The sequence below is a fragment of the Marmota marmota genome, unplaced genomic scaffold (genome assembly GCF_001458135.2).
Source record: "Marmota marmota marmota unplaced genomic scaffold, marMar, whole genome shotgun sequence".
NCBI lineage: Eukaryota > Metazoa > Chordata > Mammalia > Rodentia > Sciuridae > Marmota > Marmota marmota.
In genome coordinates, this window is record NW_025999962.1 from 2,823,845 (window position 1) to 2,847,142 (window position 23,298).

At 50.1% G+C, this 23,298-nt stretch overlaps 1 protein-coding gene across 1 annotated transcript in view; it reads right to left on the bottom strand.

Moving 5' to 3' along the window:
• Atxn10 (ataxin 10) overlaps positions 1–23,298 on the bottom strand; it is a gene marked incomplete at its 5' end in the record, with an annotated part of 142,470 nt that overhangs the window by 17,896 nt on the left and 101,276 nt on the right. Inside the window, one exon of the mRNA XM_048802974.1 lies at positions 5,979–6,042. Coding sequence (XP_048658931.1) covers positions 5,979–6,042 — 64 coding nt within the window. The remainder of the gene's footprint in view (positions 1–5,978; positions 6,043–23,298) is intronic.

The window sequence follows — 23,298 nt, forward strand, 5'->3', positions numbered from 1 at the left end:
GGAGACTTCCACAGCACAGGCCTGCTTCCACTGTGCCGTTACCATGAAGCACACATCTGTCGACGCCCGCGCCATCTTTCCAGGCAGCTCACAAAACCTGCTGCCCCTGTTGCATGGTAACAGGATGACTGCTCAGCATGGCCAGGATCAGAAGCCACACTGGCAATGCCTGCTGTCTCTGCCTCAAAGATGTCCAGACCCAAGGATGGTGAGAGTTGAAAAGGTGAGCACAGTAGAAAGCCAACTTCACTTCTACATTTTAAACCTCTGTCCAATGAAGGGATGACAAGCATCCATAAAAGCCCAGGAAGAGAATGCCCTAAGCAAGAAGAGGCGTGCACTTCTCACAAAACAGTCAACTTCAGACAGAGAAGCAGAACTCTGTATTCCCTTCAAGTTCCTCAGAGCTGCTCACCAGAAGAGGTTCGATTCTGCGGTGAGCCAGGCCCTTGTTCATTGTGCTGCTGACCCTCAGCACCATCTGGTAAGTGGTGTTTAATGACCCACTTCTCCAATCAGACTGTGGCCAGGGGTGGCACCTTCCTTAACTCAATGGGCCCTGGGTGTGACACTCATAGAGTCTTTATAATTTACTCGCAAGGAATTAATGAGTGCCTGCTTATTAAGGCCCAGAGAGGATCAGACCCGACAGAGTTCTTTCTTTTTTTAATGTGTTGGTCCTAGAATAGTAATTGTAGAATACAAGATGGCTAAGAATAATGGTTTCAAAATAAAACCGTCGAGGAGTTACTACTGAGCCATGCTGAGCAGCTACGATGCACCTCTGTTCTGAGCACACCTGTCTCTGTTGTATTTGACTAAGGTCACTTTAGGCAAAAATTCCGACACTTGGTCAGGGTTACTTGCTAACATTTCCCTTTGCCAAACTTCAGCTACCCAATTTATAAAATCAATCATTTTATGTGACAGTGTCTTGTAAGTATGGTAATTCCAAAAGTTATTTATTAATTTCCTAAACGTATCTCCAAATCACTGTTCATGATAAAGAAAATTAATGCAAAAAAGAAAAACTGGCCAATAACTACCTTGATCAGAAAACAGATCCAGGGCTGGGGGCGCAGCTCAGGGGAGAGTGCTTACCCAGCTTGTGAGATGCCCTGGCTCCAGTCCCAGCAATTCGGGAGGCAGGGTAGACACAGGTGTTCTAGTGCTTTGTAAGCTCAGTAAGTGGGCCGGGGGCTCCTGCAGTGTGCAGTGAAGCCACTCGCTCCACCCTGTGCACCAGCTCCTCCAAGGCCAGCCTCACCTTGGGGACTGCTATGTCCACACAGCTGCCCAGGTGACTGTAAAACACCATGGCTGCACCACAGCTACGGCCGCCTGGGGACAAGGGTGTGCCATGGCTGTCGGCACTAAGCAGGTTTCAGGAGTAGTAAGTGGGCGCTGGATGTTGAGGTGGACAGTGCAGGCAGCCTGCGAGGGTCAGGGTCCAAAGGACTACTTTATGGCCTCATCTTGAAAGTCAGGTATAAAATTTCTAAAACACAGTCCAGCACTCCCTCTACTATGCTGAGCTCCTCGAACCGATAAACGCCACAGAAACGGTGCACAGGAGGCCACTGCAGACACACTGGGAAAATGACTTTGAAGACAGTTTCTAATTAAAAATACTTCCTTAGGGCAGTAAACTTACCACTGAAAGACAACCAAGGAGACATTATCTTGGAGTGGATTTCCAATGTGCTTTCTTTAAAATTCAGACTATGCAATTTTTAAGAAAGAAAGCAAGCTGGGGATGCATCCCATCAAAGACATCAGACTGCAATGTCAGCTATATCACTCAGTTACAAGGAGCAGATCCTTATGAACTAAGGCAACAAATTGTGCAAAGGTTGTTTTCAAATAAATTTCATGATGGCCCTTCAGACATAAAGTAACCACTTAACCACTGAGCAATGAACTCCAGAAAACACGGTGTCATGTCAAAGCCAGGGAGCAGCTTTGTGCCAATCTGTGCACAGGCATCTGCCTGACCTGCCCAGCGGGTGACAACGAAGGTGAGGCAGCTGTCCCCCTGACTGAGCATGTGCCCACAGCCTGCCACCTCTGAAAGATGTGCTCCTGGTGCAGGGGAACCAGGCAGAGTGCACGCTGACCCCAGAGCTGGGGCGTGAAGAGAACAAAGGAAGGGCTGTGCAGGACCGCCACGGCCTGAGGTGAAGTGGAAGGATGCCAACCAGGCTGCCACGGGTCACCGCAGAGGCCATTTCAGACACGCAGGTTGCACACCTGTCTGTACACAGCAGAGATTCTTAGTGAGTCTAGAGATGTAGGAAAATGAGGAGCCCAAACTGAAAGCTGAGAGCCACTCGGTGAGTGCACACACCCCATAGTGCTCCCCCAGGAACAGCAGGAAGGCTGTGGGCAATGGCGTCCTTTCCTGCTCAGTGTCCTGCGTGGCGGGCCCTTGGGAGCAGAGTCAGCACACCTGCTCGCTGCCTTCCTACAGGGTGGCTTCCACCACCCCATGGCCTTGCCTCCTGAGTGCCACTGGTTTGCTTTCAGGGGACAGAAAGATTTCACTTACACACTATCTCCGATCACAGTAGGCGAGGGTAAAAGAGAATCAATCTGTAGCATTAAAAAAAAAAAAAAAAAAATCCATGGAAGCCACACCAGAAAGTTTAGGATTTTAAAGCAAAACAGTATCAACAGGTTATCTAGTATATTCTAAAATACCTGTCTTGCCAAGATGTGGCACTCTCATCCAGAAAAGCTGGCTTCAAAACACACGTGGGTGTCCCATGTGGGGGAAGCACTCAGAGTATAGGAGCAAGCAAAGAGACACAGGGATAGAGTGCATGCACCGTCAGCGCGCACCATGAGTCCTCGTGTGCACGTGTACACAAACTGCATGCTAAAGGCCATCTGCTCCCTTCACCTGTGTTACCGTTTAGATATGAGGTGTTCCCCAAAAGCTAATGTGAGGGACAATGAGACAAAGTTCAGAAATGATGTGATTGTCATCCATGGATTGAACCAACAGTTCTGACTGGTAGAAGGCAGAGCTGCAGGTCCCCTGCCCTTTGTGGATGTGATGGAGGGAAAGGCCCTCCTCTTCCTCTGGATTGTGGCCTGCGCTGTGCCATGTGGACCTGCTCCTGACTCTCCAGGAGTCCCTCCACTGACCCACAGGCTTCCTCGTGAGGTGAGCAGCTGTGGCAGGACTTGTGTAAGAATACACATGGCCCTTTATAAACACCATGACACTTCGGTCACCACAACCAGCTGGCAGGCAAAGCATTGAGCATGCAGAGGTCACCTGAGGTGCTCCAGGGTCAACAAGTGACCAAGCTTGATTCAGGGCTGTCTGCCTGTACAGATGCCCTTACTACTAGGCCAGCGACCTTGGCTCAGGTCAGAGGAAAAGGCTGTTGAGCACTATTCCTGCAAACTCTTAGCTTATGGGGTGGATTCTATGCAAATTAATTTTATTTTCTTACAAATGAAGTCCTTCAATATAAAAAAGAACAAGAAGAGAAAAACAAAAACCAAGAAAAACCGTTTGGGCTCTCACTCCATCCTTATCCCCGCCTCATCCCCCCAATAAAAAAAAATATAAAGAAACCCACATCAAGGACAACTGATCAAAACACAGATCAAAAAAGAATGAAAGAAAAACATTTCAAATAAAGTTCAGCTGTTTCTATTTGGAAACAACAACAAAAAAATCCCACTTGCCACAATAAACTGACAAATAAGAAATCGACTCTGTGGTGACGAAGCTGGAATTTTCCGATGGCACTGGCTCCTCTGTCATTACTGTGGGTGACCCAAAGTGAGCAGGGCGAGTGAACAGCTGGGCATTGCCTGCGCTCCCGGCCCTGAAACAGAAGCACCCTGGGCAGGCCTCCAGAGACAGGCTCCCCCCACCCCAACTGGAAAGCCCTGAGGCGAAGAGAAACCCTCCAGCACTCCCCACCTGAGGGCTGCCAGCCTGCTCAGACAGGCTGACTCCCCATTCCTCGCCCTGGGGGACAAGAAAGGGCATCTTTTGTAGCCTTGTCTGCAGATTTCCCATGGAAACAGGTGGCTACCCAACCTCAGGCCCTGTTGCCTTCCACAGAAAATGCTCAGGCTCCTGGACAGGGCAGTTGCTCCAACCACCCTCCCATGTCTCGAGTGCACCCACTCATATAGCGGTTCAGTCCAACAAGAGTCACGAGAAGGATGGGGCACAGCCTTACAGTTTGGAGGTGAGGTGTCCCCCAAGGCTAACGTGTGCGACAATGCCAGGACGTGCAGAGGTGGAAGGAGTGGGGAGAGAACCAGCCTAACTCTGCACTGAGTGGGTGACGTGGGTGGTAACTGTAGGTGGCTGGGTGGGGCCCAAGGAGAAGGGTGCTGGGGATGGCCTTGTATTTTGCCGGGCTGAGAGGAGATGTGTCTCTCCGCTTGAGGACATGATTGTCACCCTGAGCTGCTTTCTTCCACCACACTCTTCCACCATGATCTTCTACCTCATCTAGGGCCCAGAACAAAGGAACTGACTCTCCATGGACTGTGGGCTCTGAACCTGTGAGCCCCAAATAAACTTTCCTTCTTCCAAAATTGTTCTTATCAGGTCTTTTGTTCACAGCAGCAAAAAAGCTGACTAAAACACACGCCGGGGACGGTGGCACACGCCTGTGATTCCAATGTCTTGGGAGGCTGAGGCAGAAGGATCACAAGTTAGAAGCCAGTCTCAGCAACTTAGCAAGACTCTGTCTCAAAATTTAAAAAGGCGGTGTGTGTGTGTGTGTGTGTGTGTGTGTGTGTGTTTATGCGCGCGCGTGTGTGTGTGCTGAGGAAGCTGCTCTGTGGTTAGGTACCCCGGGTTCAACCCCCAGTACCAAAGGGAGAAAGTGAGCTGTGGGTGAGATTTCCTCGGAGAACACCATCTGCAGTGCAGGTGGACATACAGCCCCACTTCCCTGAACTGGATGTTTTTCCCCCACTTTCTTCTTTAGGCTTTAAAAAGAAAAATGCTGATGAGCATAGTCTGGTGACCACACAAAGCAGGGAACTAACGTCACGGTACCCTGAGGGCCTCCTCAGCACCCTGTCAGCCCTTCACTGTTAGGACTTCTCCTGTTGCCACGGGAATGGCAGCATCTCCATCACCAGTTGTTAGCACTCCTCAATCTGCTTACTTTGAAACACGTGATTTCCACCAGCTTCTTTTCTCTTGGCATCTCACTGTGGAGAGCTGTCTCTGCAGTCCTAGGCTGGGCTCCTTACTGCTTCCTGTGGGACACACTCCCCAAGTCCTACTTTTACCCCAACCCCATACACACAAGCACAGGGCCTGGTGGAGATGGGGCAAGGCGCCAGGGCTGGGCTTGACTTTCACAAGGGAAGTTCCTAAAATTACATGGTGGATTTTACCTAGAACCTGAGCAGGCTGTGTGTGTCCTGGGCCCCGGGTGGCCACCTCTGTACTGATCTGTTTGGGATGGTATAACTGCCTGGTAAAGTAAAGGAGTGAGCAGGACAGACTCCAGAAGGCACGGCAGACCCAGGAAGGGTAAAAGCCAGCGCTGCTGTAAGAGCCCCTCAAAAATGACAACTGAGGGGCAGAGAAACTGCTCCCTGCTGCTATGAAGACAGGGTACCCTCATGGTCACATGTTTCCAAATAGCAACTCAAGCAGTTTTTCCAACTGACGGGATCCTCAGAATTTCTACAGCAAAAAACCATGAGCATTTTCATATTTGCCGTAAGGACCATACTTATGCTCTTGGCCAGGTAGCACTGGTGACAAGTCACACAGGGTCTTGGAATTAGAAGCCTCTGCCCTAGAGTTTCAAAGCATTTCAGTGACACACTAGTTCAGGATACCCTGCTGCCCTGGGAGAATGAGCTCACGATGTGCAAAGTTTGTAGGGTGGTGAGGTTTTCAGACACAAGCCAGCAGGTCAGCTTGCTGGCTAAGACTACTGGCCATGAACTGGCCTGGGACTCACATGCAAGGATACAAGGGTTACTGTCATCGATGTTGCAGCTGTCTAGGATCAGCGGGATGCCATCCAGCTCATTCACCTAGAGAAAGAGGACAGACAGTTTAGTCTGGGCCAGAGAGGATGGACTCCTCTTCTCGCCTCCTGATTTCTTCATCCAGTGTTACAACATGCTGGCACAATTACATTAACCACCCCCCCCCCATCAGTCCAGAAACATTTAAAAAGACATCAACAAAACTGATACTTTATTTTCTTTTTACTCTTTCAGTTGAATATTGAATAGTCAAATAAAAAATGATAAATAAAATATGATAAAAAAATTAAAAATGATAAAAGAAGATCTCTTCCTAACACTGTTCACAGGGTCAACTCCAAATGAACGTGAGCTGCAAATTTAAACAGTGAAAAAATACTAATACTAGAAGAAAACACGAGTGAATGCCTTCTCTACACAGGAAGCAGGAAAAGTTCCCAATTATGATTCAAAAATCCGGAAACAAAAGGGAAAAGGTTTTATAATTTGACTACATTTTAGAAAAGAAGGAAAATGAAAATTGGGGAAATTATTTGTAAGATGTCACAGACTAAGATATTTGCAAAAGATTAACATTTTAATATATACAGAACTTAAAAAGTTGAAATGGAGCTTGTTGTGGCTCAGGGTCAGAGCACCTGCCTCACATGTATGAAGCCCTGGGCTTGAATCCCAGGGGAGGGGAATGAACAAATTAATAAGTTAATCTGAGAAATAATAAAACATTAAATTAAAAAAAAAAAAAACAACAACCCAAATACCAGTTACCCACAGGGAGAGGAGGATGGAGTTGGAAGAAACAGGAATGAGACCCTGCCCACCAGCAGACCTGTTTTTACAATTCTATAACTTTGGAATGAATCTATGTATGTCTTATATAATTTTCTGAATTTCCAAACTGAAACAAATTAATCTAAAAAGACATACGACAAAGAGAAATGACTTCCTCTAATGGGAAATGCTTTGACTTTGTGCCCCTAGTGAGACAGATCCTATATCACAGCCACGGCGGCGACCCACACCACACCTAGTAATCTGAGCCTCAGTGATGACATTAATATTATTATTTTGAACCATAATTTGCATATTGAAAGCAAATGAGCAAGTAATATCATTGGCAACCACGATTTTCAGCCTTAAAAATCTAATCAGTTAATTTTATATTTAAAATACAAACATTAATATGAACTCATGGTATATTTTTTCTCTTCCCAAAAATATAATATTTCCTTAGTTTACTGAAAAGGCCTAAAAGCAAAGAGTGCAGCAGCAGTGAGCCCCATGTTCTGAACTCCACACCCCACTCTTCCAGAGGTCCTTGGTGACAGACTTGCTTGGACAACCATTACTTGTTGGTAATGGTTCTCAGGCTCCCCAATACCAAGACAAAGAGAAAATTAGCTGGCATCATCTAATTCATATGATTTCCTCTGGGCATGAGAGGAGAGGAGGCCTGGCGGCGCCCCGAGCAGTCTCAGACTCTGAGGATTTGCTCTGCAAGGCCAGGCATTACGGGCTCCTCTGTACAGAAAGGGAACATAAGGATCAGAAGCCAGCGCCCTCCCTGTGGCCATTCATCTAACAAGTGGGGTCTGGAGACCACTGCAGCTCATAGCAGTGGACCCTGAGAGGACGAGCTGCAAAATTGCTGGCAACTTGACACTTTGGCCACGTCTGATGGATTTTGTGATAAAATCTGGGTTTCAATTTCTATCTTTTTAAATTTTTTATTTTTCTGGTTATTCACTTCAGACCATATTTTATAGAATTATTGGTCCTGGACAGTTTGGGGAAAGGAAACTCATGTCTCAGCACAGCAAGAGTAGTGGTCGGCCACTCTGAGGGTAAACCCTGGGTTCTGCCCCTCCCAAGTGCCCCTCCAAGGCTCCTCCAGTGACACGCTGCACACTAACCAGGAGAGTCTGGGGAAGAGCCTGCTGCTGGCACTGGGGTGAAGACAAAGGGAGCCCTCAAAAGGGGCCAGTAAGGAACTGAGAGCAGATCCTCACCAGCCCCTGAGAACTTGTGACCTGGATGCCAACGCAGCCCTGAGCCCGATGGAGGCTGGTTTTGGCTCCTGGTTTATTTAGCCAGGGAATAAACCACAGAGCAGGAGCTCAAGGAAGGCCTCCCTGGAGAAGGGCGGTGGGTGAAGGTGAGGACAGCGAATGGAGTTGAGGCAGACGAGTGAGGGGCCATGCGGTGTTTGGTGGGGAAAGAGCAATGTGAGGGCTGGGTGCTGGAAGGCAGGCGGCATGGAGACGGGCAGGACGGTGAGCACAGCCCAGCGGGAGCCCGGCCTTGGGCAAGTCACTAAACCTCATGTGTGAAATGGGGTGACAGGGCCTGCTTCAAAGGGACTGTGACTACAGAATGGACTGCCATGCCTGGGGAACACAGGGCAAGCTCAGTCAGGGTGCTGTGAGTGGTGGTGGTGGCCAGTGACGTCCATGTGGTCAGCTGGCAGGAGGTGGGTGGCTCATGAGAGTAGGAGAAAACGAGGACACTCTTCACAGGCCAAAGTTACCCTTCCATTCTGCAGGGGGGGAAACTGCAAACTCTTCTCAAACACCAGCTTTTTTCTGACAAGTGAGAAATAAAGTATTTAGCATTTATTATTCAGTGCAAGAAAAACACCTCTTCCTTTAAAAAAAAAAGGTAGAATTCTGAGGTGTTTCAAATGGGTAAGATTTTCTTTAAAGGAAATAAAACCACTTGCTGAAAACTGAAATTTAAGCAGGACTCAGGGATAAATGGAAGAGTTCTTACAGATCAGGGGCCAGTGGCACTGAGGGGGAATTGAGGAAGGTGCTCCTGGGCCAGCGTCTCAAGTCCACACTGCTGCATCACCAACAGGGGACAGAGGAGACTCCACAGAAAGGCCTCAGTGTCTACAACACCAGACACGCACCACCGCACACTGGGGGCCAGTGGCTGTCAAGCTCAGCAGGAAATGCAGACTCAGTGCGACACCCCCACGAGGGGCTGAGCCCATCTGCTACTTCCGGCCAGTTCACTGCCATGAGGCCAAGGTGCGCGGCAGGGGAGAACCATTAGGACCTTAACGGGCTTTCTTCTGTTAGCACTTCATAAAACAAGGAAGTGGTCTGTGTCTTTACACGACATGTTGGGAGCTGATTCTGGACCCAGAGCACATTGAGTCATGAGCTTTGGAGCTCCCGCAGAGCCGAGCTTGGGGGGCTCTCCTGTGGTGATAGCACAGCAAGACAGGGAGCCTGGTTTAAGCAAATGGGCTTTGGTCTTCGGAAGCAAACGGGAGACAGCGAACGAACTTGCCCCTTCGCGTCCCCCAGGAGCGCAGGTCAGGAGCTCATGGTGCGATCGTGCAGGTGTGGCCCTGGATCACCACCGGAGGGAGGTGAGCCAGGGGCAGCACGGTAGGCCTGGGTCATCCTGCTGTGCTCACACTGCATGGTGGACATGGAGGACAAAACCTCAGAGGGCAGAAACGCACTGTGAGGGAGAGGAGCGTCCTGAGCCAAGTCTGGACCACACTCTAAAAACACATTCACAGCAGTCCCTCAACAGCAGGCCCACGTGCCACCAGGCCTGCCACAGAAGTGAATGGCCAGCGTGGGCGTGGTGATGCTCAGACGTGGTCCATCTAGGGATGCTGCCACCCAGGATACCTGACGGCCAGCTCAGAGAGCTGGGGGATGGGCTGGGGGTGGCCCAGGGGTAGAGCGTTCACCTGGCATGTCGAGCCCTGGCTCCCCGCATGTACCACCTGAAGACTACTGCAGATGAAAGAGCATCATGGAGAGAGGCAGCAGCCGGGGTCTCCTCATGAGACTAACTCCCTTCCCTGCCCCACAGGGAAGGGGAAGGGTCAACAAGCAGACAGACTACAGGACCCCAGTCAGCCTCTGGTGGTTCTGAACTTCGGAAAGTCTAGGCTACCTGACGTGGAGCTGAAGAGCTGTGGCCACATGTGGTACTGTGGTGGGCATGACACAAGGAAACCTGAGGCCAGGTGGCCTGCCTGTCATGAGAACACGAGAAACAGCATTGACGTAGGATGCAGTGTCTCCTGAGCACACTCAAAGAGCTGGATGTAGTGACCTCTGACCTCCAACAAAGTCCAAACAGAACTCTGACTTCCTGGCTCGCAGCCTGTGCCACTGTCTTCAGCTGTCTCAAGCTGGTGTCCTCCTGCCATTCTCTTCCGACCTTTGCCTTACACAGCAAATTCTAAGTCTTACACTACTGTGGGACATTCATCTTTAGGTGGCACTGGTTTCCACAGTGTTTTGTGCAACTCAGCTTTGTTATTAAGCTGCTTCTGTCCCCGGGGACAGGAGGACAAAGAATGATACACCTCAGGGAGCAACTAGAATGCAGGAGGACTGCATTTTGCAACACTCCTCCAGAGAGCTCAGAACCCTCCAAGACCAGGGGCCCTCAACCTCACTACACAGTGGCATCACCTGGAGAGCCCTGAACAAATGCATGAGAACTCTGGGCGCCAAAGTCTCAGCACAAGCCCTCCAGGCAGCTCCCATGTGCAGCAAAGGTGGGAACACCCGACACTCCCAGAGCCAAGAGCTCCCACCAGCCGCAGTCCCAGGGAGGAACTCCTGAAGCCCAGCACCTGTGGCATGCTGGCTCCCTTGGTCCTTTGCTTTCTTTACTACTAAAACGCACTTTATGGAGCTACAGTTCCTGCACGGTAAATGGCCACTGCACCTGTATGAGCACAGACAAAATCCAGATGTGGGACATTCTCGTCACCACAGAAACGTCCCTGGGCACCGCTGCACCCACCTCCCCACATGCCTCTGCTCAGTCTTCTCTGTGTTGTCCCCACAGCATATTTTCCTCTTTCCATAATCGAATACGTATTAAATCATATCAAAAGGAGCCTTTTCCAGTGTTTTCAGGTTCACCCCTCTTGGTATACGCATGGTAATTTTTTTCCTTTTTATTTCTGATTATTAGTATGCTATCATCTGTCTGTTACAAGCTGATGGACATTTGGGTTGGTACCAATTTTATCTGAGAGGAATGGAGGTGCTAAGAATACTTGCATTCAGGTCTTTTCAGGGACACACTTCCATTTCTCTTGGATCAGTACCTAAGAGCAGAATTGCTGGGTCTTATAACAAACTATTTTCCAAGATGGTGTACCACTCCATCGGTGTAGCTGAGCTACTCCAGGTCCTTGCCAACACTTGACATCATGGACTGTTTTCTGTTTTCTTTTGCCATGGTGGGGATGGAACCCAAGGCCTTGTGTGTGCAGACGCTCTGCCACTAAGCCATATCCCCAGCGTGATACCATGGGACTTTTTAGGTGGTCTTAACCCACATTTCCCTGGTGACTGATGATGCAAGGCATCTCCTGAGATGCACACTCCTTGTCTTTGTAGTTGGGTGTTGCTCACTGTTCCGCCTATCACTTGCATGAGCTTCTTATTTGAGCTGTAAGAGACTCTACTTCGTGAACAGTGCTTTCGCAAATACACACACTGCAAACATCTTCCCTGCACAGCGGCTTGCCTTTCCATTACACAGTGTTTTAAAGAGCACAGCTCTTTAAATGAGGAACAAAGTGTCAATTTTTTTTGCATTACTGTTGGTGTGTTGTGTCTTAAGAAACCCTGGCCTATCCCAGCACATTCAAGATGTTTCCTTCTACATATTTCATAGCTCAAAATTTTAGATTTCCATTTTAAGTCAACTTTTGAGTTTGGAAGAGGGTAGAGGTCAAAGCTCCTTTCCCCATAGAATATGAACTTGTTCCAGTGCCCCCCCTTCCGCCGCTCTTCTCACGGCCCCACATCTAGGTCTGTCCCAGCACCACACGGTCCTAATTTACCTTATGTAAGCCACGAAGGAAGAAGTATAATTCTCTATTTTTGTTTTGTCATTTTTCAAAACTGTTTTGGTACTGTTCTCGTCTAGCAGGTCTGCCACGACAAGCACCACAAAGCTCCAACAGCAGAAATGTGCTGTTTCACAGTCCTGGGAAATGACAACGGTGACGCCCACGGTGCTGACAGGGTCATTCTTTCTCAGGGCTGGGAAGAGCCTGCTCTGGGTCTCTCCCCCCATCCCAGGGGCTTGTGGCCTTGGGCATCTCTTGGCTAGCAGAGTTCTGCACTCATCATCATGTGGACAAGGTCTCTGTCCAAGTCTCCCCTTCTTGTAGGGACACACTCTTGTGGGCCAGACCATCCTGTGCCACTTCACTTGGCTGGATACAGCTCCAATGACCATTCCTGAATAAGGTGACATGTTAGGACTTCTACATATAAATGAAGGGTGGGGAGTAGACAGAATTCAACCCAGAACAGAGCTTCTAGGTCATCTGCATTTCTCAATACATTTTAAAACCAGTTTATCCATTTTTACCAAAAACCAGCCCCTAAGATCCTGACTGCACAGTGTTCACTCCACAAGTCACCTCGGGAGAACTGTTATCTTCAAAATGTTGAGCTTTCCGTTCAGTCTTGACTCCTCTCAGAGATGTTTTAAGGACTTCAAAGTACTAGTGTCACACATACGTTTTAAAATCTCTCCTAAACACTTCAAGTTGCATGATGCTACTGAGGGGGTGTTTCCATTTTCCCCAATTATTCTTGGCTAGTATCACCTCCTGTGACCATCCAAGTTCACTTCCCACAATGATTCTCCTGACAAAGGCTCAGCACATACGCGCGTCTGGCTCATAGAGGAGGGTGGTGTTACTTCACCCCTCTAATCTGCCCGAAGGTCCCTGCCCCCCGCCCAAGCACTGTCCAGGGAGCGCAGCAGCTCTGGCCCTGATGTCAGGGAGCGCGGGGCAGTTCACCACAAAGTGGGAATCCGTCCCTGGAGTCTTCACAGATGCCCTCTAGACAGAGAGGGCCCTTCCCACCACTGGTTTTACCCACACACCAATCTTCCCGGCTTCTGGGTTCTCTACTTGGGTGTGGACAGTTCAGGACTTCCTGTGAAGTCACCTCCCCTGGCCATGCAGCAGTTCCCTCCGCCTTTCTTGCAGGGTGATGCTGTTGGGGACACTCTCAGCCTTTGTATATTTGGAAATGTCTTTATTTTGCTGCCATTTTTGAAGGCTGCTTCGGCTAGTTGCATAGTGCTGGATGGGCAGTTTCCTTGCAGCAATTTAAATACGTCTCCACTGATTCCTCTTACGCACTTCTGAAGGGGATCCTGCTATCATCCCCAGTGAAAGCCATGACACTGAGGGGAGGTCAACCCAACCCAGAGCCAGTTCTTGTACACAATGACAGAATGGGAGACTCTAGAAGGAAGAAGAAGGTAGAGGGAGAGATGTTCTTTTAAAAGGAATAAAATTAAAAGAGAGAAACAGGTGGTGGCAACATAAATGATAAAACATTATTAAAAATTCATTGTTACCAACAATTATGAAAAAATGTCGAAAGTCCAGAGGAAATAAATATTTCTAAGAAAAAATGTTGAAGTTGACAAAAAAAATTAAAAATTTTAATAGAATAATAATTTTTAAAGATACTAAAATGGCCAAGATTCACTTAAAAAAAGCAAATGGTCCAAAGAGCTCTCCAGGAGCCACCATATTCCCCAGGGCCGTGCCACCATCTTGCCAGGAGTGGGGACCTATCTTGGATTCCAGGTGCTCCAGGACAGCAGGAGGAAGATGGCATGACTCTGCTCACGGCCAGGCCACGGGCCAGGGCTGCAGCTCAGCACACACGAGGCCCTGGGGTCACCCCTATGTAGCATCAGAGGGGAAACGAAACAAACTAGACATACCTGAACCAGATAAATGATAAGAAAATTACAGACCTTTTTAATGTATGAAAAAAAAAAAAGATCCCTTTTCAAAGAATCCTAGAATACAGGGTTAACTAAATTAAATATGCTACAAAAATATATCAAGATGAGGCAGTCTTCTGAAAAACACAAACCAGCATAGATGAGAAAGCCTGGAAGGACCCTCATTCACGCCCACAGGATCGCCTCTGGCGGCCCAGATCACTCTCAGCCCTAGAGTCCTTGGGAACGTTTAGACTGAGAGAGGCTGCCGTGAGTATCACGAGCATCAGTTTAGAGAGAAGGTCCACCCAGCAAGAACACAGGACGCCGCGCCGCAGACCACGTCGGAAAATGAATAAATGAATTTATCGGGATCCTGCCATTTTAAAAGGCCTTTGTTTCAAGGATCCAAGACACTGCAAGAGGAACTGGAGAGATGCGAAAGCACCTCAGGCCTGTGACAGAACAGTGGCGCTGGGAGGAGCAGCCCGGAGAGCAGACCTGGCCCAGCTAGAGGAAGGCACCCTGGGGCACGGAAGCTGCTGGGATGGAGACTCGCTGAGCATGCAGCAGGCCTGGGTTCCACCCCAGCACGGGCACCGCATGACCCAGAAGGAGGAACCAGAGCACACCTGCTCACCTGCTCTGCATGTGGATCGCAGGGAAGAGGTGGCGCTGCGTGGCTGCATCCTGCAGGCCACAAACCCAGAGAGGAGGCGGCCAGGCAGTGGCTCACTGGACTTCCTCACAGGAAGGACAGCAGGATCCAGGACACTGGTGAGGATACTGCTCCCAAATGTCACAGCCAAGGTGGCAGGGGCTGACAAGAATCCCAGGGAGGCAGAAGCACAGGTCCACTGGCCCTGACCCTGCAGACTCCTGCCACAGCCACTTGGCAATGGATGCGAAGCGCTGCTCATCACAGAGTGGGGAAGCAGCTGGCATCCTGACGCCCCTGTGCAGGGCTGATGTCTGGGTCACCCTGTGCCCTGGTAACTTTTTAATTTTAAGAAGTGAGGCAAAGCCAAGGTTTGGAATTGGGTGAGCCTGAAGGAAGCAGAAAAAAGCCCACATTCCATCGAGACAACCCAGGCTGGAGGCCTTGGTATCGCAAGCCCCTTCAGCTGCATGGAGCGCAATCAGAACCCACGCAGAATACATTTGTAACTTCAAATTCTTTGTACTTGACACATGTGAGCAAGAGAATTTAGCTTATAGCCTATCCCTTTCTTTTTTATGGTGCTGGGGATTGAACCCAGGGGTGCTCTACCACTGAGCTACATATCCAGAAAAACACGTTTGAGACAGGGTTTCAGTAAGTTGCTGAGGCTGGCCTTGAACTTGTGATCCTCCTGCCTCAGCCTCCTAAATTGCTGGGATTACAGGTGTGCACCACCCCACCCAATGCCATTGGATTTTAATTTAAAATGAAATGCAATCTCTGGATTTTAATACCTCCCTGGGAATTTGATAATGAGATAGAATTAATATTCACATACAGAGCCTCTCTCATGGGCATTTTATTATTACAAAGACTGTGGGCCTTTCATTGGAATATCTCAGTGTGGAATAAATTTTCTGCCTTGAGGTCAAAGTGATTTTGGAGTTAATTAGATTCACATGTTGTTCTGACCCACTTAAAAGTCTCCTAGGGGCAAAGTCTCCCGTCTCCCCAGTGGTGGTGGAGAAAGAAAAAGAAGGAGCAGGGGCCCCGCCGAGCAGCCTCACAAAGGCAGCCTCGGCAGCGGCAGCATGGCCCTGAGAGGCTGAGCTTCTCTCCAAAGGAGGCCACTGCCCCCAGACCAAAGCTCATTGCCAGGACACCAGGGAGAGGCAGCTTGCTCTCTCCTTGCTGAGAGACAGTGTCAACTATGGTGTCCTGGGCTTCCCAGGCCCGGCCGGCCTCCTCCCCTCTTGCCTCCCCTCCTTCCAGCAGTGCTGATGGATCTCTACCGCCAGCACGGGTCTGGCTGTGGGAAGCCCCTGGTGTGCACAGCACTCTCTGCTCCTCAGACTCCTCATTAGACTCCAGGGCTTTCTTTCACAAGAACCACGTGTCTTTTATGCTCATGCCCCTAGCCCAACCCTTAGAAGCTCAAAAACTACTTGCTGAAAAATATACATGTATAGGAAGGAGACGAGCATGATTCTGCCCGTGCACCCACCCCACTCCCACCCTGCAGGCTCTAACGAGGCACCTGACAGTGTGCACAGGCCAAACAGGAATGCGGGGCAGCAGAGGGAGGCCACGCACACTCACAGGCAATGGCACCTCTAAGAAAGAGAGAAACGGGGTGGTCACTGAGACTGCATGGGAGGGCTCTAGTTCAGACAGGTGACCAGGTGAGACTTTCCATAAGATGCTGACAGCTGAACTGAGACCTGAACAAATACAAAGAGCTAGCATAAAAACAGGTCAGACCTCCCAAGACCTCAAGGAAAGATCACTTAAGAGAAAGGACCCGGAAGCACAGGAGGAGATGAAAAGGACTGCGTGTGGGCGTTGCAGGAAGGAGAGGAAGATGAGCTTGCCGTGCAAGAAAGGAGCCAAGCCTAGGGGGGCGCTCCTGCCCAGCCCAGGAGTGTGGTCAGGGCCCAGCACTCGTTGGGCGAGCCTGTTAGGTAACTGAGGTGCAGCGTGGTTCTCAGTCCTTGCTGGGACCCCAAATCACCCGGGAGCTTCAAAAACTATCAGAGGCGGCACTGGCATAGACAGGCTTGGAAAGCCCCGAGGTGATCGGAGGCATGGTAGGAAAGAAAGAGTATAAACAATTTGGGAAGTTAGAAAATATTTTTCTCCCTAAGTGTAAAGTGACCATTGAAGATCACAGGCAGATAAAGAGATATCTAACTTGGATTTTCCAAATAAGAACTCAGTGGGAAGATCTGAGTGGGCAAGCGCAAGCGTGGCCCCCACACCTGAGGAAACCACCACAGCCGCCTAAAGCAGAGGCGATGCGGGCCCAGCACAGGGGGCTGGAGGGGAGACAGGCGGGCCACCGACAGGAGCAGAGGCAGCCCGGGCTTCCAAGGGCCTGGAGGGGCTGGACGGTGGTGGTCTCACTCACTGAGGGGAAGAAGGGCTCTGGGTGGGTGGGGGTCAAGAACACAGCGGGGGTGTTAGGTGGGTGGCACCTGGAGACATGGGGTGCATGCCACCGTATGCTCTGCGTCTCACCTATTTAATAAGAGGTGAGCACCTGTGCACGCCCATGTGCAGCCCCGCGGGATCTGAGCTGGGGAAGCACTCTGGCGTCACCTCCCAGGGATGGCACTGGAGGGCTCCCTCAGGGTGTCAGGGGAGAACTCCTGGCACCTCAACAAACATGACTCAATGAAAAGGTCTGCGCAATCCTGTGCTAGACACGAAGGTAAGAGACACACTCATTCCAGAGGGACCGTCTGTAAGGGCAGGCTACTCCTGAAGGAGTCCAGCGACAGCTGAAGACACACAGGTGTTCCTGAGGAGTCACAGTGATTCGGAGCCGACTACCTGCCCTCGGATCACCGTCCAGGGCAACTTCTTTTAGAAGCTCACTTTACACAGTGGGGTGGCAATTTCTTTCTGTATTCTGTTTAAAATTACACAGGAATGACAGACACACATATGTATACGGAGTTCCCAGCAGAATAAAAGTCATTTCAATACCAAATGACATTCTGTTCCGGGTCAGGACATGGGAAGAGCAAACAAAACTCTGACGAGAAGTTCAAATCATAAGGACTAAAACACAGCGCTGGCATGTCGGGACCTGGAGGGCGGGGCTCCAGGGGCAGCTGGGGCACACACCATTTTCTGGGCCCCAACCCCAGACCCTGGGTTTACAGGCCCCTTTCTGAGGCTCACTGCAGTCCAGAGAATTGGGTGACACTCTGGGCCAGACTCCTCCCTTCAGGGGTGCCCAGGGCCCCAGAGCCTTCTAGGTGCTGCACAAATGCCACACACTCACTCCCTGTGTAAGTGGAGGCCACGGTCACCCCCCAGCAGTCCAGCTCTCTGGAGCTGGGGCTCCTGACTCCACTTCTCTATCACAACCTCCCACCGTGACCAGCCTCTTCAGAACACTGCTGTGACTGCATTTTCAGTAACAATGGAAGAAACATTCACACAGGCAGGTTTTTTTTTTTTAAACTTCATTGCTGACTATTTCCTTTGGAGAAATTCTCAAAAAAGAATTACTGTATCAAAACGCGTAAACACCTTTAAGTCTACAAATGATAGACATTACAGAACTGCCCCCAAAGGGGTCTTCCAGTCCACACCACCATTGGACCTTCAATGACAGCACAGAGGACCTTTACTGACAGCACAGAGGTGTTTTGAAAAGCTGCTTTTTTGATAAGTAAAAACCCATTGGGGGCCTGGGTGGGACTGGAATGGAGCACCTGCCGCAGTGCCTGGGTGCCTGGGTTCTGTCCCAGCCCTGCAAAAGGGAACACCAGAAACAAACTTTTTAACAAATACTATTTGGGCGCTTTTACTTTGCCTTTTTATTATCGCCATCAGGAAAACTAAGTGTCTCCCACCAGCCTGAGTTTTATAACTGAGGGCTCTAGAGGGGCAAGGCCTTCAATAATAAAAGTTCTAACCAGTTCAGGCCTGGAATGAGTGAGGATCCAGGGTCCTTCAAACAGGGAACAGGTGGGCAGACAGGCACATGGCAGACTGAGGGGCAGGCCACCCCGCTCTCACAGGAGGACAGCGGGGACACTGCGGGGCACCAGGCGGCAGTGCACACTGGGCACTATGAGGCCTAGATGCACTTAGAGATGCGTCCCTTCTGCTGACCTGTCCCTAGGACCCTGCAAGGCTGAGCATACCAAGAAGAAGCTACCCACATTACAGGTATCCTCAAAAACAAAGAATTCAGAAAGGAGAAGACACTACAACTCTACAGTGAAATTCCAGGGACGGAGCCCGAGGGAAACAATGCCACTCTGCAAAGACAGTGACCGATGAGCTCGCAGTGTGCCCAGGACAAAGAGCAGTGTGGTCAGGAAAATACTTTCTAAGTTCAACTACCAAATTCCACGAAGATCAACAACTGACTTGTCTTTAACATCTGCGTGTGAATTTGATGTGATTGTCTCATGAATTCTTCACTCAGCAGATAAAATCTAGGTTTAAGCATGAATGAAATCAGACAGTTATGAAGAAGCCATCTACTTTCTGAACACAAGAATGAAAAAAAATTCAGACAAATTTTTTCTAAATTTTTTTTTGTAGTTGCAGATGGACAGCAAACCTTCATTTTACTTTTGTATGTAGTGCTGAGGATTTTGAACACAGCACCTCACACATGCTAGGCAAGCCTCTGCCTCAGCCCCCAGATAATTGTTTTCAAACAAGAAGCAATTCCCCCCACACACACACACACCAAAAAAAAAAAAAAGAAGAAGAAGAAGAAGGAAATACCCAATATGTGGTAGAAACTAAGTTTGGTGAAGGAAAGTCAAATCACTATGTAACTATAAAATCTGTCCGCTTCCATACCATTCAATTAGAAAAACACCAGAAACCTTGGGGCAGATGTCAGAAAGGTATCTCCAACTGCCTTGGAATGCAAAGCACCCGCCGACAGACAGGACGGGGTAGCCTCTGACTCCTGGCCTCTCAACGGGGGTGATGGCAGAAAGGCCCATGCAGGACCCAGGAGCACCAAGGAAGCCTGGCACTGCCCCTCGCACAGACATGTGACCTCGGGTGAGTTGCCTGGGCCCCACGTGAAAATCAGGCAACAAAGCTCTACTGCATGCAGATGGTGTCGTTTTAGTAGATGGTGAGAAAACAAAGTCTTACACAATCCTGGCTTCTCTGAAGAACTCCGAGTGGCAGATGTTAATATAATCTTTCATGTTTATCCTTCTACTTACAGGATTTTTGTTGCATTCTTTGTGAAGAATTTTAAACTAGGTGACTCATAGGAAAAAAACTAGCAGCACAGAGTTGGTTGTCCCTGACTGTCATTTCTTTAAGACAGCTTAATTAAGCACGATGTCAAACGCTGACCAACACAGTGTTTGAAGAGCTAGATGAAAGTCCTCTGTTTTTTAAGTAGAAGCTGTGAAACGAGAAGCCAGCGTTTCACTAATGGACGAGAACGCATATCACAGAGAGATCCACGCTACTGAGGGGCACCCTAAGGTATGACTGAAGAAAGGGGTTATATTGAAAAGGACAGAAAACCATGGCGGTGGCAGAGAAAACAAGGCCAGGCTGAGAAGCTGTTCTGGCAGATCTGCTCACACCCACAACCACACTGATGACACAGAATGAACTTTCCAAGCACACACCCACTGCAGCTACGGAGGGTGCAAATCCCACCCTGAGTGCACCACCCGCTACACCACACCCCAGTACCTAAACAGACAGAATTCCATCCTCAACACGTCTAGTCTTTAATTTTTAACCCATGGCCAGAACTTCAACTGCTTGCTGTGCTACGATGAGCTCCCGGTCATTAATAAGCCTTAGACACTGCGATCAATTAGCCATGCATGGAGCTAGCACTCACCAGAAGCCTGCGTCTCTAGACCATGCTGCCCACTTGCCACACTGGCCAACGTGTAAGAACAGTCATGACATCCTGTGGGGCCCTCCTCTAAGCCAGGCGACCTCTGGGCACAGCAAGGATGAAGCTGACAGGAGAGACCGAGGAATCAACCTCCTCTCCCTTCTCGCCTGCCTGACGTCCACATGACCCACAGCCAGGCACAGGCTTCTGAGGAGAGTCATGTGGGTGTCGCACTGTCTGACAGGGCATATGGCACCAAGGAGAATGCTCAGGGTGCTGGTTACAATCAGGGGACTAGGTCTTTCAATCAAGACAACTGCAGAAACTTCTAGAAAACAGGAAAGGAAACACAGGCCACGGACCTTGTGATACACCAATTTTACACACAAACATCTGGTACTCACTGTTTGCAAGGTAAGAATTAGTGTCCCTGTGTGACAGATGAAGAAGATGGTATCTGCAGGGATTTCTATCACAGCCACGGAGCTTTAACAAGGGGCAAAGCACAGGGCCACTCACCACGCACATATTTAAAAGAAAAAACAGTCCCACACAAATTCCAGGAAGACACTTCTGGTCTTCAAAAAGACAATGTGCTGGGAAACCTGGCAGGGGGCGGCTGAGGCCGTGCAGGACTGGGGGGGGGGGGCGGGCAGGAGAGCCTCCCAGGCAGCAGCCAGAAACAGTGCAGGTGGGGGGGCTGGCTCACCCCCCAGGAGGAGACCTCACACACCCAGCTCCTCCCTCCCCGAGCAGGAGAGCAGACGCTGGCATCTGCCTGGCACCTGAGGATCTCGTGTCCACACGACATGAAAGCGACAGCAGTCTCCTCGAGGCCTTTCTCCATGGCTCTTTGGTGTGCACTACCATCTGAAAGCTTTCTGAACGACACTGTTTTATAATACCTTGGTTTTATTTATTTATTTTTATGTGGCACTGAGGATGGAACCCTGTGCCTCACACGTGCTAGGCGAGTGCCCTACCACTGAGCCACAACCCCAGCCCCTTGAACAACATTTAAAGCCACACTTTAGTGGGCCTTGAACTGGGAACCCAGGGGTCAATCAGACACATGGACTGCTCTTCCTACCAATGTCAGGGTGGCGGGAGAAGGAGGTGAGGCCCTAGACACAGGCACCCTCAGCACCTATCCAGGGGGACACGGTGTACTGCAGGGACACAGGAGGATTCCAGCCCAGTCAGTGAGGCCTGAGCACAGGGGCTCCAAAGCCAAGTTCACAAGTTTCCACTCTGTCCTTTAACAGACTTTAGAAAACACAGAAATATTAAATTTTTGAAATCTGACTAAAGTGCACAGGTGGTGAGCACACAGCCTGCACCCACATTAACACGTATGCACATGTGGAACCTCCACCCACATCAAGCCAGACACTCCAGCACCCTCCCAGCTGGCAATGGCCACAACCAGCTCTCCACTCTCTGTCCCTCGGCAAGCTCTTGCCTCTTCCGCTGCACCTCAGTCCACTGTGCGCACACCCACGTGCCACGCCGCACAGGTCCACTCCATCGTGATACACCGCAGCACTCCCTGGTGTGCACGACACTCAGCGGGGGATGCAGAACCACTGGTTCAGCAGAACAGACTGCCATAGCTAGGGTGTGCAATGACCACAAAGGCCCACTAATGAAGGGTGGTCCCCAGGCCGGTGCCATGGAAGAGTGGGGCCTGGTGGGAGGCTTCGGGTCACTGGGGACTGATTGCCCTCAAAGGGGACTGCAGGCACCATTCCTTCTCCTTCCCTTCCCAGCTGCCATGAGGTGAATAGATTTGCTCCCCCACACAGGCCTGTGGGCCCAAAGTCATGGGGCCAATGGCTAATGGACAGGTGAGCCAGTATAAACCTCTACTGTTTATCAGTTGATTATCTCAGGTACTGTTACAGTGACAGCTGACTAACACAAACACAAAACACTCTCTCTATATACTTCTAGTGGAAATGCTGGATAAGGCAAACAGGCCTCAGTTGTTCAAAGCAGAAGGCTGACAGCCTTCCTTTTTAACAGGATGGAGGACCACAGGCTTACAGAAATGCCCAGAGTTAAGTCCCTTATCGTTCTAAAACCACCATCAAGAACTGCGACTGCGCCTAGATGCTCCTCAACCTTAGGCTGACGTTTTTGCCAGAAGGCAGCCTTTTGGTCCTACCCTCCCTCCCTCCTGTCTCCTGGTACTAGAGTCCCACGTGTGTGGAGACTTGCTTGGTCTCTTTCCTAGCCCGCTGTCTGTCCACACTCGGCAGTCTCATTCCATCTTGGGTGCACGAGGTGCTCTGCCCAGCCTCTCCTCTCTGCACTGGGCCTGCTTGCTGCCCTTTCTGCTTTGATTCCAAGGGTTTCTGGTCTGGAGGCTGCAGCTGGGCTTTGCAGTCTTCTCTCTGTGTGCTGAGGTCTCCTGGTTCCTCTCAGGCACGTAAAGAGCTGCCTGCTGAGCATTCCTAGGGTGTCCGCTGCAGCCCCTTGTCAGCGGCCCAGCTCTGAGCCACCCAGGGCCAGCTTCTGTGGGCTGTGTTTTCTCCTTCAAGCTGAGGCTTCTGGCCCAGTGGCAAGCAGTCTGTTTTACAGGCTCCTCCAGCACTTGAAGAAAATTCACAGAGCACATCCTGGAGCCGTAAAGAACCTGCCAAGGCCTGACCCTTTACAAATGAAGAAAGCGACAAGAACATTCCTCCAAGTCATCTGGGTCCCCAACACTGTTTAATTCATTCTGCTCTCTGGCTGATGGCCTGAGGACCGAGGTAAAAAACACTCAGGTCTGAGGACCTTTGGGCCCCTGCGAAAAGAGGAGCAGCACTCAATGCTTGGCGCACCAGCCTCGCAACTTCAAACCTGCATCTTCCTCTCTAAAACCAGCCCTGCTCCACAGCACATCAGCCCAGCTGGGCCCTCGCAGCCCAAGTGCTTTGGCCCCTCATCCTGCCTGGACTCCCAGAGCCCAGAGCCAAAGGGTCTTGCATACGCCCTAACGGCTAGGGAGGCTGTGAGGCACAGGATGAGCGTGGAAGCC